General features: G+C 43.0%; 1 protein-coding gene across 3 annotated transcripts in view; it reads right to left on the bottom strand.

Annotated features, from left to right (window-relative positions):
* SERAC1 (serine active site containing 1) overlaps nt 1-12,500 on the bottom strand; it is a 109,539-nt gene that overhangs the window by 33,974 nt on the left and 63,065 nt on the right. For all 3 annotated transcript variants that reach the window (XM_075596995.1, XM_075596994.1, XM_075596996.1), the window contains 5 exons: nt 6,548-6,640; nt 5,671-5,805; nt 4,394-4,515; nt 3,032-3,160; nt 2,058-2,171 (listed from right to left, as the gene is read on the bottom strand). In XM_075596995.1, the coding sequence (XP_075453110.1) occupies nt 2,058-2,171; nt 3,032-3,160; nt 4,394-4,515; nt 5,671-5,805; nt 6,548-6,640 (593 nt within the window). The remainder of the gene's footprint in view (nt 1-2,057; nt 2,172-3,031; nt 3,161-4,393; nt 4,516-5,670; nt 5,806-6,547; nt 6,641-12,500) is intronic.

The following is a 12,500-nucleotide window of genomic DNA, read 5'->3' as shown; positions in this document are numbered from 1 at the left end:
TTTAGAATTAGGGCTAAAACTAGGGTTAGAAATAGGATTACAGTTAGAATTAGGTTAAGGGTTAGATATGTGTTTAGGGTTTTATATGGGGTTAGTGTTGGAAATGAAGTTAGGGTTTGAAATGGGATTACTTTTGGAAATAGCACTATGGCTAGAATAAGGGTTAATAATGACTTTCTGACAGGGCTAGGAACTTGTGTTGTGATATGGTTAGAATTTGTTATAGGGTTTTAGTAAAGGTTTGTAGTGAGGTTTTAGTGTAAGGATAGGATTAATCGTTTTGTGTAGGATTAGGGGTTTGTGTCATGGCTATGATTACTGTTTTGGGAAAGGGTTGGTCTTAATGTTTTAGGGATTTGTGTGTTGGTTTAGTGTTAATGGTTTTATGCCCACCTTTGGCTTTTTCTTTCTAATTAGGGTCAAAGTTTGGAAAAACATTTGGACTATGGTTTGTTTTGCAGATACAGTATGAGTTGGGTTCTTGGTAGCATTTCAGTTTTCAGATAAGAATCAAATGTGAAGTTATGGTTTGGGATAATTGCCCTTTTCAAAAATGTTGCTTTTCTTCCATTTGCCAAGACAATATTTAGATACCATCAATAATGTAGAAAAACTAGTAATCCCTAATGTTTGACCTAAGGTTGTCTAGTGTTTAAAAGTGTATACAGTAGCTTGCATTAATTTCCTTGATAAATGTACCGTACAGTACCATGACTTTGTTAGATGTGGAAAGTACATTTAAAAGCAATAATATACATTAGAATTTCTGATATTGTCAAACTTAAATTTTGTACAATAAACTGTCTAAACATGGTACATTTGTAATTGACAGACCTAGGAAAAAAAAATCATACCCCTTATACTTTATGTCGTTTTTATAACAACGCTACAAATAGATCAACTTTAAAAAAAAACATTGGGGCACTGTTTTGTCATTATTTGAATAATTATATCATTTTTAGATAGTCAAATGTTGTATTTCAAAAACATGGTAGCCACGACTTTCTTGCTCCACCTGTATTATTATTATTATTTTTTAACTTTGTGCTTTTTTTCTTACTTGATTTTATTTCATTTTCAATAAGGTAGCAATATTTGTAACATTTGAGAAAAATGGGATCAGAAAACAATAAACCACAGGTAGCCATACAAAATGCAGAAGCTGCCAAAATATATTCATATCATCTGTCTGGGTTGCTTTCAAGAATATTATTATGTCTAGGATGTGAACACTGTTAACGTAAATTACGCCAAAATGTCTTCAGCGCTGGTGGTTAGAAAGGGTTAAAGCTGCAGTTCAGTCTTTTTTTATTTTTTTATTTATTTTTTTACTTCAATAGTTTCATGTGTGCAATCTCTAATTACCTAAAGAACTGTATAGCTGCCAGTCAATTCGTTCTCCATGTATTGATCGGCGAAATTTGGTGACATAATTAGTGAAGGGATCTGTTTATATTCTGCTTGTCTGTCAGTGGAAGCTCATGAATATTCATGAGCACTCCTGCACTGACATGTGCTAGAAGGAGGGCAGGGCTGACAAAGGGGTGTGTGCCAGGGCTTGTGACAGGCATGAAGGGGCTGTGCCTTAGCAAATGCTTGTTAGAATAGAATACAAGAAAATTGGTCTTTCAAAGTTGTTTTTTTAAAAACAGAAAATGCTAAAAGTATTTTTTCTTACTACAGAACTGATTTATTAAAAAAAACACACATGCAGGATATTGACTGAACTGCAGCTTTAAGGTAGTTTTTTAGGATGCAATGGCGTTCACTGCTCTGACGGCGCAGAAGAGGACACTTCCATACTCTTCCATTTGCATCATCAAGAGATGCGTCTCCCTCATGTAATCCCTACTATAGCAATAATGTAAATTGCCATCCCAGCAGTCTGGTGCCCTTGTATGCAATCCTGGAAAGAATTAAATGAATGCATGAGAATTCGATCATGCATTCTGTTACACATAGTCTGTTATAGTAGAAACTGTTGCTTGCTCACAAGTTCATCAGTACAAAGGTACAGTAAGGCTGATGTTCCAAGACATGTAATAGGAGCACATTACCTTAGAATGTTTCAATAGGGCCTGTAAACTGAAGATTTCCAGCTTCTCTGAGGGGACTGAACTCAGACTTTCAGCGTAAGGAAGTCCACTTCCTCCAAAGCACCACAACCCCCTCTGAAATGACAGGGTAAGTAGTTCTCTCCAACCTTTGACACTTCAGCAAAAAAGTCTTCCTCCCTACTCTGTGACTGTGGAAGGTGTTAGTATATATAACCCACCCCTGCTCGGCTTCTAGGGAGATTACATTGGTGTGTTATATATGGCTACTCTGCATGGATTGCTTTGACTCCGGGGCTGGATTCGGGCAGCTGGGTGATGAGGTTGCAAGGTTGTAAAATAATGGGTGCCAGGAAATTTTGTAGTGCAACTGTCATTTATTCGTGTCCCCAAGCACAGGGACCACGCATACGCATTTTAACAACGTTGCACTGCATTTTATATCAGACATACATGAATATGGTTCTTCCATTAGTGCCCACTCTTAACACTTGAACGGAGGTACATTTACTTAGTTGCTCTACGTAGATGTGGGACACAGCCTCCTCCCCCCCCCCCCTTGTTGCTTCGGAACCTCCATCGGTACTAACCCGTTTACTCTGGATCCCTACGAGAATCCTGGTGGATTACTTGACCCAAAACCTTTTTGCCTGTTTGGGAACTGCCACTTCCATACCGACTGATGAGGAATATTAGTGTTGATCCGCGGTTAGAGCTCAACCGCCGGCACCTGTGAGCCCTCTTTCCTGGGGCCCTCTATGGCATGCCGTATTCCTTTTCATTACTTATTCAGGATTCCATTCTATTCTTTCTTTCGGGGATCCTAACTTTACAAGTACTGTGCCCATCTACAACATAATAAACGGGGGCTAAACTATTACTTTATAAACATTACTTAGTTTGGCAACCCCTGGTATATGGACTGGAGTAAGAAAAGGTTCTGCAGCCTTTGTGCAAGAGCAGACACTTTCACTTACCCTTTGTGCTGCTAGCGACTGACTGCTCTCTCTCAATGCCAAAGACGTGAAGTATTTTACACATAGGTCAAGCTCAGTCTGGGGTAGAGAAGAAAGCAAATGACGGAGTTCATCTTCTATGGAATAATCCTGAAACCAAATCAATGAGATGCAATGTTTAATTACTGCTACATTTTCCAATGCATATCTCAGCTTTCCAGTCATTATTAACCTTTCTGCTGCCCAGAGGGAAGTACTGTGTTGCATGCCTTTCTTGTAACAATTTCCTACTGCGCTGGATAAACAATCCTATCATTCAATAATGACCAAGCCAATCAGAGCCCTCAAGTTGAGTAGTGCTAAATGCCTTCTTATTTCTCCATAACAGCACTTTAGCTTTTGGATCACTCCAATGCTGCATCTGCTTCTCTCTCCTCAAATTCCAGATTCATCCATTTCTGAGGCTATACAATGAATGCAAACTGTGTCTTACAGCAGGCTGTGTCCAAAGGTAGGCCCATTGGATTTTGGATGTGATTATTTGCATTTGAGCATTTAAAGGTGCAATACTACAGTCAGTCAGAATACAACCTTTTATAAAGAATGTGCCCGTCTAATTGATTTCCGTAAAGAAATGTACTCATGCTAATAGCAAATATTTGTCAGTGGTAAAAAAAAATTTTTTTAATCAAATTTCTTAGTTGCCTCTGAATGGGGAAGTGTGTGAATCAAGTGTTTTTTTTTAATACCTTTATCAGAAAGACAAGATACAGATAAATGGGGTGGGGGAGGGGGAGCGAGGCTCTGTGTGTATTTGCTGAACACACAGTGACTTCAGACAAAAGGGAGCAGCCAAAGGAAATCATACCCCTCTCAAGTCTCAGCGCACCCTGTTGACATAATAACTTAAAACTATATATTAAAAAATACTTATTCTTTTCATATGTGGGTAAAAAAGTGCATCAATCACCTACAGTAGATGTAACCTTGTAATCATAGCATTGCTAATAGCTTATTCAGGTCCTAGGAAGTATTGCCCCTTTAAGGTCCCTTGTAATCCATACTTTAGGATGTCCTGATATTCAGAAATATGATTAGCACTCTAAAATAGAGGTGAAGTGGTGAGTATTTATTCATCCAAAGTTTCGATCCAACACGGCAGACCTTTCTCAAGGTTGATGACCGTGATATGTAGAACAGCAGTAAGACCCTATACAAACCAAATCTATGTACAGTTCTGTATGCACTGCAGTACTACATAGTTAATATAATTATTAATGTAATTATATTAATGAACATTGGTAATCTCACTGAACAATACCAAGTATCATATCAAGGGATAGAAAAAACTAAAGCTGAATTTGTTTTATTTATTATACTTACATAATTTACTTTTGGCAAGGTAGGTGGTGGAAGGAAAAAACGGAGATCGATGTCCTTGCTACGAGCCAAACCAATACTAGTTCTGGTATCACATGCCTGTGCCACTGTCCTATACTGGTAATCTGCAACAGAACACAGTTGCCAGTGATCAACACAACAATATTTACTGGGGCTGGTACTATCACAGCCATAGATGCGCTACATCATAATGCATAGTAAAAAACTACTAAGGGCCCAACATGCTCATGGGACCCCTTACTTTTACCAGACAAGTCAACTCTTGCTGATTATCTGTGATTCTCACTTCTCTTCAGTCAAACCTCACTGATTTATAGCATTAGCAGTCTCAGAGACTTCAATAGAGTCTCACTGATACAAATGTGTTCTGTCCCATTACATTTCCGCAAACCTCACTGATTTTAATCAATAAAGCTTGACATCTCTTATGCTGTGACATTTGAATAATTATTCATTGAAAATGTCACTGGTGTTTGGCACAGAGCTTTCAATTACCACTCTTTGTGGACATAGAGCTTGATATTTGTAGAGTGCTGTTTAATTAAGTTACGGTCAGTATGGGAGAAACGGGATACTTTGAACAATCCCACTAAACAAGCTCAAATGTAACAATACTTGCTATCCGAGTATTCCGCTAGTGTGTAGAGAGGGTGAGGTTAGTGAAAGGCCTCCCAACCTATACACCAAAAAGCTAGAGCCGCCACTGACCATAACTATCTGAACTCACAAATGGTCTTGCGTATAAAGCATTTGGGGTGACAAGTGATACATTGTTTGACTTTCCTGTCGAATATTTAAGACAGTACTATCATTGTAATAAATGATGCTCCTAACATTTTAACATTATGTTAAAGCAATATTAACACAGATGTTGGATATTGGATTCCCAAAATTGAACCTAAATACTATGGCCCATACTTAGAAAGTGCTATGCTATAGGACACCTGCAAGTGGTAAGGCCGTAATATGTTATCCAGCAACCTGGATGAAGTCTTATGGCATAGCACTGATCAGTAAATGTGTCTATATATTATAGACTAAATATAAATGTTACCTTCAACTAATCACTAGGTCAAATGTACCAGAAATGGTAAACAAAATAAATGGTGGTACACTGATAAACATATGTATGCTACAGTCGAATCTTTCAATGCCTCAGATTTAATCTGCTCCCAAAATAAGAGAAACTTATTTGAAAAATATAGAGGAGACATGAATACGTTTTCAGGAAAAACTTGTAGAGCTCTTCAATGCATTACCATGCCAGTAATGGATTCCTGCCATCTCTTGGACAGCTTCCAAACGGACCCTTTTATCCAATGACTGTGTATTCTTCAATAAAAGCCACAGGGCCCAATCATTATCTTCCACATTAGATTTACAATATTGTTGTACTGTATAAAAAAAAAAGAAAGAAAATGGTGTATGAGGCACATGCTGTGTCCTGGAGCTGATGTCATCGGTATCCTTATTTACTAATGTTGTCGGATCACTGTCTGGGGATATCAGCTTCAGAAGAAAGGAAATGACAAAAGCTGTATTCCCTGAGCACTTAGTATTTTGACAGATACAAGTAATGTGAACAAAGGAATTAATCAGAGATAGGCCCATATTCACTTTAACTAAGCAGTGCTCTTCCATAAGACCCCAACCAGCCCCACGAAACATCTTACAATAGGGCCATAAATGTGCATTCTGCCGCTGGAAGATGTTTCATGAAATAGCACCGCTTAGCAAACGGGACCACTATGGGAAAGAAATAAAGTCGTTTAAAATAGCCAACAAATATCACACCTTACAAGGGGATTTTAATCTTTAGAATACTTTTAAAGGTTAAGAGGCTCTGCATTGCAGTGAAAGGTTAATGAACGATAGCCCCTGATCAATATGCTGTGAAGCCACCTGTTTCCTTTTGTTAGAAAAGAGTTCAGGTTCCTTCAAATGAATGAGACTGACATTTTCTCAAGTACAGTACAAGGAAGATGTTTTCACAGCATGTTGTACAGAAGTCAATGTCCTTCTCTATATTATTGGGTCACAGTCACCCTTAAACTATAACAATGCCCGTCTACACATTGTCTTTAAAACGTAGCTGTTCATCTGATGAATACACCCAAACAATTGCACATACTGTACCTCCATGGAGTGGTTTCCTGAAAAGCTTGGCTAAAGCCTGCAAGGCATTCCTCACTGTTCTGTCAGGTTCCCTTCTCTCCTTATTTGCAATACCTAGAATGAAACAAAACAGGTTCACAAAAAATGGAACCGAAAGGAGAAAAAATATATAATTGACGCAACTGGTTGACATGATGAACAAGAAGCAATATTGTAACAATTGCATCCTGCTCCTCAACAAGAGCTTTTTAGTTCACTGTTTGTAAGATGTGGATTAAAGGAGTAGTCGTGTCCAGGACGAAAGTAAACTAAGGACACTGTCATGTTTAATATAATAAATATAGTTGACTGACAAGTATTTCCTCACATTCCCCCTTTGCATGTCACCCTCACGCTTCTTGTTTTAGCCTTTCTCTTTCTCTGAAATATGCTTCACTCCTGTACTTGGCTAAAATCATTATGCATTTGGAAGTTTTAATCATATCCCCCCTCTCCCTTCTATCCTCTAAGCCAGTGGCTCCCAACCTACATTGTCAACCCCCTGCTGGAAGATATTTACTCTGTGAACCTCCTATAACATGAAGTATAGTGCATTCATGGTGCATCATGCCAGGGAAACAAGCTTCTCCCATTTTCCTCTCTCTCTCCCCCCCATCCACCCTCATCTCTCTCCCCCCCCATCCACCCTCATCTCTCTCCCCCCGTACCCTCCTCTCCCCCATCCTTCTCCTTTTCCCCCTGTTCCCTCCTCTCTATACCCTATTCTTCTCCCTTTCTCCCCCATCCTCCTCACTCTCTCAATTCCCCCATCGCCCTCACCTCTCCCCCCATCATCCTCACTCTCTCTCCCCCTTCCTCCTCACTCTCTCTCGCCTATACTTCTCCCTTTCTCCCCATCTTCCTCTCTCTCTCTCCCTCCCATCCTCCTCTATCTTTTTCTATTTCTCCCCATCCTTCTCCCTCTATCCTCTTCTCTATCTCTCCCTATCCTCCTCTCTATCTCCCACCACCCTCTCTTTCTCTCCCCCCCAGCATCCTCATTTCTCTCCAATCCTTGTCTCCATCTCTCCCCATCCTCCCCTCTCTTCTCTTTCTTCCCCATCTTCTCTCTTCCCCCATCCATCCTTTTCTCTCTCCCCAACCATCATTTTCTCTCTTTCCCCCATCATCCTCCTCTCTCCCCACATCCCTATCTCATCCCCCCATCCCTCACTCCTCCCCCCACCATCCTTCCCTCTTCCACCACTGTCCTCTTCTCTCCCCCCCCCACCATCCTCCTCTCTCTTTCTTCCCCACGACCTCTCTCTCTTTCCCCACCATACTCCTCCTCCCCCCTCTTCTCTTTCCGCACCCCTAGGACACATCTCGTGAACCCCGAGGAAACAGTGCTCAGGTGAGTTAAAAAAGAGTGGTTGTATGTATTACAAAGGCAGATCTTAGAATATTCCCAATTTCATATCAATTAAATACATTATTTTCTGGTGATTTTCCAACTAAAATATATTATCAAGATATAAAAACAAAAATCAAACTGTGAAATGTAAAACAAAACAAAACATAATAACACATTTTACTGTGTGTGACTGCACATAGATGCACATGAAAGACATGACAACTTAAATCTTTGACTTATGAGGGATTTGTGAGGAAGCTCCAAGCCGCATTTAACTGAATATCTAAAAGTCTTTGTGGAATTGCTTTGTGATATAGTCCAGGTTTTCTTTTCATGCAGCCCCGGTAGAGGTTAAGATCCTGTAGGGAAAAGAATAAGCTGCTATCTGCTTTCAAGCTTTTGTTGTTGTACAGTAGGCTGGGCAGATACGCTTCCAGTGCTGCTGAGTTCCCACAGTGAGGATTAGACTGTGCATTGCTGTGAACATAAGACGCTTCTATAACAAGCTCAGATCTTGTGCACAGAAAGCCTTCCACTGACAAACTTAACAGGGATTCCCTTGGCACCTTGGGGAAGAGGAAAAAACGTATAGAAGGAGCCCAGATAAAGCACAAATACCCGATTGCCCTGATTATTACAAGCATATTACAAGCACATGAGACCACCAGAATTAAAATATAGATGCTTTTGTCAGGAGTTTCTTTATACTTGCACTGGGAGGGTGGGAGTGTACAGTTGTGTTTTTAAGCCCTTTGCTGCCAGAATGGCTGGCAATCTTTCCAGAACTGAAACTCATTTTTTTACAGTAAGCTGACTGGGGATTCCCCGAGAGTTGAACCCTGATATTTTCAGCTCTGTTGACCCCACGGATTCCTGAAATACTTAATTTTCGGTACACCTCCTGGATTTTCAAAGATGGTGCATGCGGCCATCCAAATAGAAACTGCAACGTCATCGTTTGGCAGCCATTGTGAATGACCCAAGACCGAGAGGACATACCGGCACCTAAAACTGTAAGTATATCGGGAACCGGAGGGTCCCGGAGCTGAGAATAGAACAGTGCGGTTCAGCTATTGTAAAAGAATGAATTAAAAATAAAAACAAAACGAGTAGCCGGGATTCTATGTAGAAGCCTGAATTGGCTCAAACTTGGAACTTCCTCCACAACAAAAGGAAAACTTCAGCCAATTCAGGGTTTGAAAGCTGCAATCCCTGGTAGCTGGCTTAGAAATAACATTTTAAACAATTTAACTAACTAATTGTCTTTCTTAACTAAATGTAGCCATGCTTAAAGGAGAAATGCAAGCAGGCTGTTTGTTTTAAAATAAAATGTTTTACATAGGTTCTAATCAGGGGATCTCCAGAGCTGAACCCCATTAGTTTCAGCACCGGGGACCCCCAGCTTCCCAATATACTTACCTCCGAAGGGGCAGTCGATATCTCTCCTCCGTTTAAAGCTCCCGCGTTATGTGGACCAATAGGAAGCCGCACTGGATGATGTCACGGAATCCTATTTGGCCTGCAGGAAGCGGGAGCTCGGAAAAGCCGCCATTACATGTACGACAGCTTGAGACAAAGCGGCTACCAGCCACCCCTACGGAGGTATCTCTGGTAGCGGGGGAACTCCGGAGCTGAAATTAATGTGCTTCAATCTTATGTAAAAAAAAAAAATGAAAAGGTTGGGGAAAATGGATTGTCTCTTTAAAACAAATATTTGGCTGCTTTTTCACCCAGTGTCTAAACAGAGTAGTTAAAGGAAATCAAAACACTCTCAGGTCACCATGTTTACAAACTAACTCTAAACAATTATATAAACATTTCAGATTTTGATCATTAAAATAAAAAATCGATTAGGCAGATGTAACCCCTTGAACAGATCTCTGCCATTAGTGCACTTTGGTCCTAGAAAGATCTGCCTCATTTAATGGTGACGAAGCCCTTTTCTTTGTGGGCCTTCTTGGATTACAATTAACCTCTAGAGCAGCGTTTCCCAAATGGTGGGTCGCGACCTGGCACCGGGCCACGGCACCAAAATTGCCGGGTCGCAGCGAGGCTGGCCGCGCGGTGTCTCCCGTCCTCCGGCACCAAAATTGCCGGGTCGCAGTGAGGCTGGCCGCGCGGTGTCTCCCGTCCCCCCTCTCCCCCGCTCAAGTTAAAAAAATGGCGGCGATTCCCCCCGCTGTCCCGCGCGCATGCGCAGGGCAAGCAGGGCCCGCTCCCTTCCTCCCCCCCGCTCCCAACGTGGGACGCAGGAGGAAGTACCAGCTCCACTGCGGCCCGCACGTTATGTGGGACGGAGGGGGAAGTACAAGCTCCTACTGCGGCCCGCTTCCCCCCGCGGCCAGCTTCCCGAGCTCACCTCCCATGGCACCCCCTCCGAGCCCATCTCCCGTGCCCCCAAGCCCACCTCCCGTGCCCCCAAGCCCACCTCCCGTCCCGGGCAGTAGGGGATATCGGGGGCAGCAGGGGAAAGCGTCCGGCGGCAAGGTAAGTCACCCCACCCAGTCACTGTCACCCAGTGACTCTCTCCCACCCAGTCACTGTCTCCCACCCAGTCACTGTCACCCATCCAGTCACTGCCTCCCACCCAAGTGTCCCTGGCCACCCCTCTCCCACCCAGTCCCTGGCCCCCCCTCTCCCACCCAGTCCCTGCCCCCCCCTCCCACCCAGTCCCTGGCCCCCTCCCCCCCCTCCCACCCAGTCCCTGGCCCCCTCCTCCCACCCACCCAGTCCCTGGCCCCCTCCTCCCATTGGTCCCACCCACCCAGTCCCTGGCCCCCTCCTCCCACCCAGTCCCTGGCCCCCTCCTCCCACCCACCCACCCAGTCCCTGGCCCCCTCCTCCCACCCACCCACCCACCCACCCAGTCAACACCCGTCATTGCCTGTAATTCACTGTTTGTGTCTGTGTGCGTATAGGGGAGAGCGAGTGTGTGTATATCTGTGTGTGTGTATCTGTATCTGTGTGTGTGTATCAGTGTGTGTGTATCAGTATCAGTGTGTGTATCAGTATCAGTGTGTGTGTATCAGTATCAGTGTGTGTGTATCAGTATCAGTGTGTGTGTGTGTGTATCAGTGGGGGTGTGTGTGTATCAGTGGGGGTGTGTGTGTATCAGTGGGTGTGTGTGTGTATCAGTGGCTGTGTGTGTGTATCAGTGGCTGTGTGTGTGTATAAGTGGCTGTGTGTGTGTGTATCAGTGGCTGTGTGTGTGTATCAGTGTCTGTGTGTGTGTGTGTGTATCAGTGTCTGTGTGTGTGTGTGTGTATCAGTGTCTGTGTGTGTGTATCAGTGTCTGTGTGTATCAGTGTCTGTGTGTGTGTTTGTGTGTGTGTGTGTAGCAGTGTCTGTGTGTGTGTGTAGCAGTGTCTGTATCTGTGTGTGTGTGTGTGTAGCAGTGTCTCTGTGTGGCTGCGTGTTTGTCAGTGGCTGCGTGTGTGTCAGTGGCTGCGTGTGTGTATCAGTACGTGTCTGTCAGTGGCTGCGTGTCTGTCAGTGGCTGCGTGTCTGTCAGTGGCTGCGTGTGTGTGTGTATCAGTGGCTGTGTGTGTGTCTGTGCAGGCCCTATAGGCCAGTATAGGCGATAACATTTTTAGTGGGTCACGAAGGAGAAGTTCAAAAATAACCGGGTCACGGAAAAAAAAGTTTGGGAAACCCTGCTCTAGAGAACATTGGTTCTCATTTACAATACCATTTTATGCGCTAGGGTATATGTCTTTCCAAACTCCACGGTAACTACCCTCTTAAAAGTTTGCAATGAGATCCAGTGTGGAATGGAACTGGGACAACTTATTGGTGAAATATTCTAGATTTTGCAAAGGCTTTTGATACTGTTGATCATGTTATCTTGCTAAACAAACTCCAGTGCTCTGGAATAGGGAAGCATGTTTTAAAACTGGTTTCATTCCTACCTATCAGGTAGATCCCAACATGTGTATATCTTGGCACTGACTCCAACCCTTTGGATATCACCTGCGGCATCCCGCAAGGCTCTGTTCTGGGGCCCATACTCTTCTCAGTGTTCATTAATGATCTTCCTACAGCTTGTAAGGAAGCCTCAATACACATGTATGCAGATGACACCATCTTATATGCACATAGCCCTAACCTCTCTGACCTTGGACACATATTTCAATCTGACTTTTTGAGACTTGAAAATTGGATTTCCCAAAAGCTGACAAGACTGTAACAATGGTATTTGAGACCAAGGCTAAATTTCTAAAGATTCCAATGAAGGAGCTACAGATCAGAACCAACTCTAATACTATCCTAGCCCCTGTTACTAGTTTCAAATATTTGGGCATATGGTTCGACCCCCATTTAACATTTGGGTTGCACATTGATACCCTGACATCCAAAACCCATGCCAAACTACAGTAGCTGTACTTTATAGGAACAAATCCTCCCTAAGTCTGCTGGTCAGAAAGTGCATCACACAGCAGATGCTGATGCCAATTATAGACTACTAGCTGAGAGACCCGGCGTTGCCCGGGATGTAAATGCGTAATAGGTAGTATTATTTATAAATCGTGGAGGGGGAGGAGGGGGGGGGAAAGGGGAGGAGGGCGGGGGAAAGGAAACAGA

Source organism: Ascaphus truei, chromosome 4, assembly GCF_040206685.1.
Source record: "Ascaphus truei isolate aAscTru1 chromosome 4, aAscTru1.hap1, whole genome shotgun sequence".
In the NCBI taxonomy this organism is placed as follows: domain Eukaryota; kingdom Metazoa; phylum Chordata; class Amphibia; order Anura; family Ascaphidae; genus Ascaphus; species Ascaphus truei.
The sequence above is the reverse complement of the archived record's forward strand: the minus strand, read 5'-3'. Positions and strand labels throughout refer to the sequence as shown.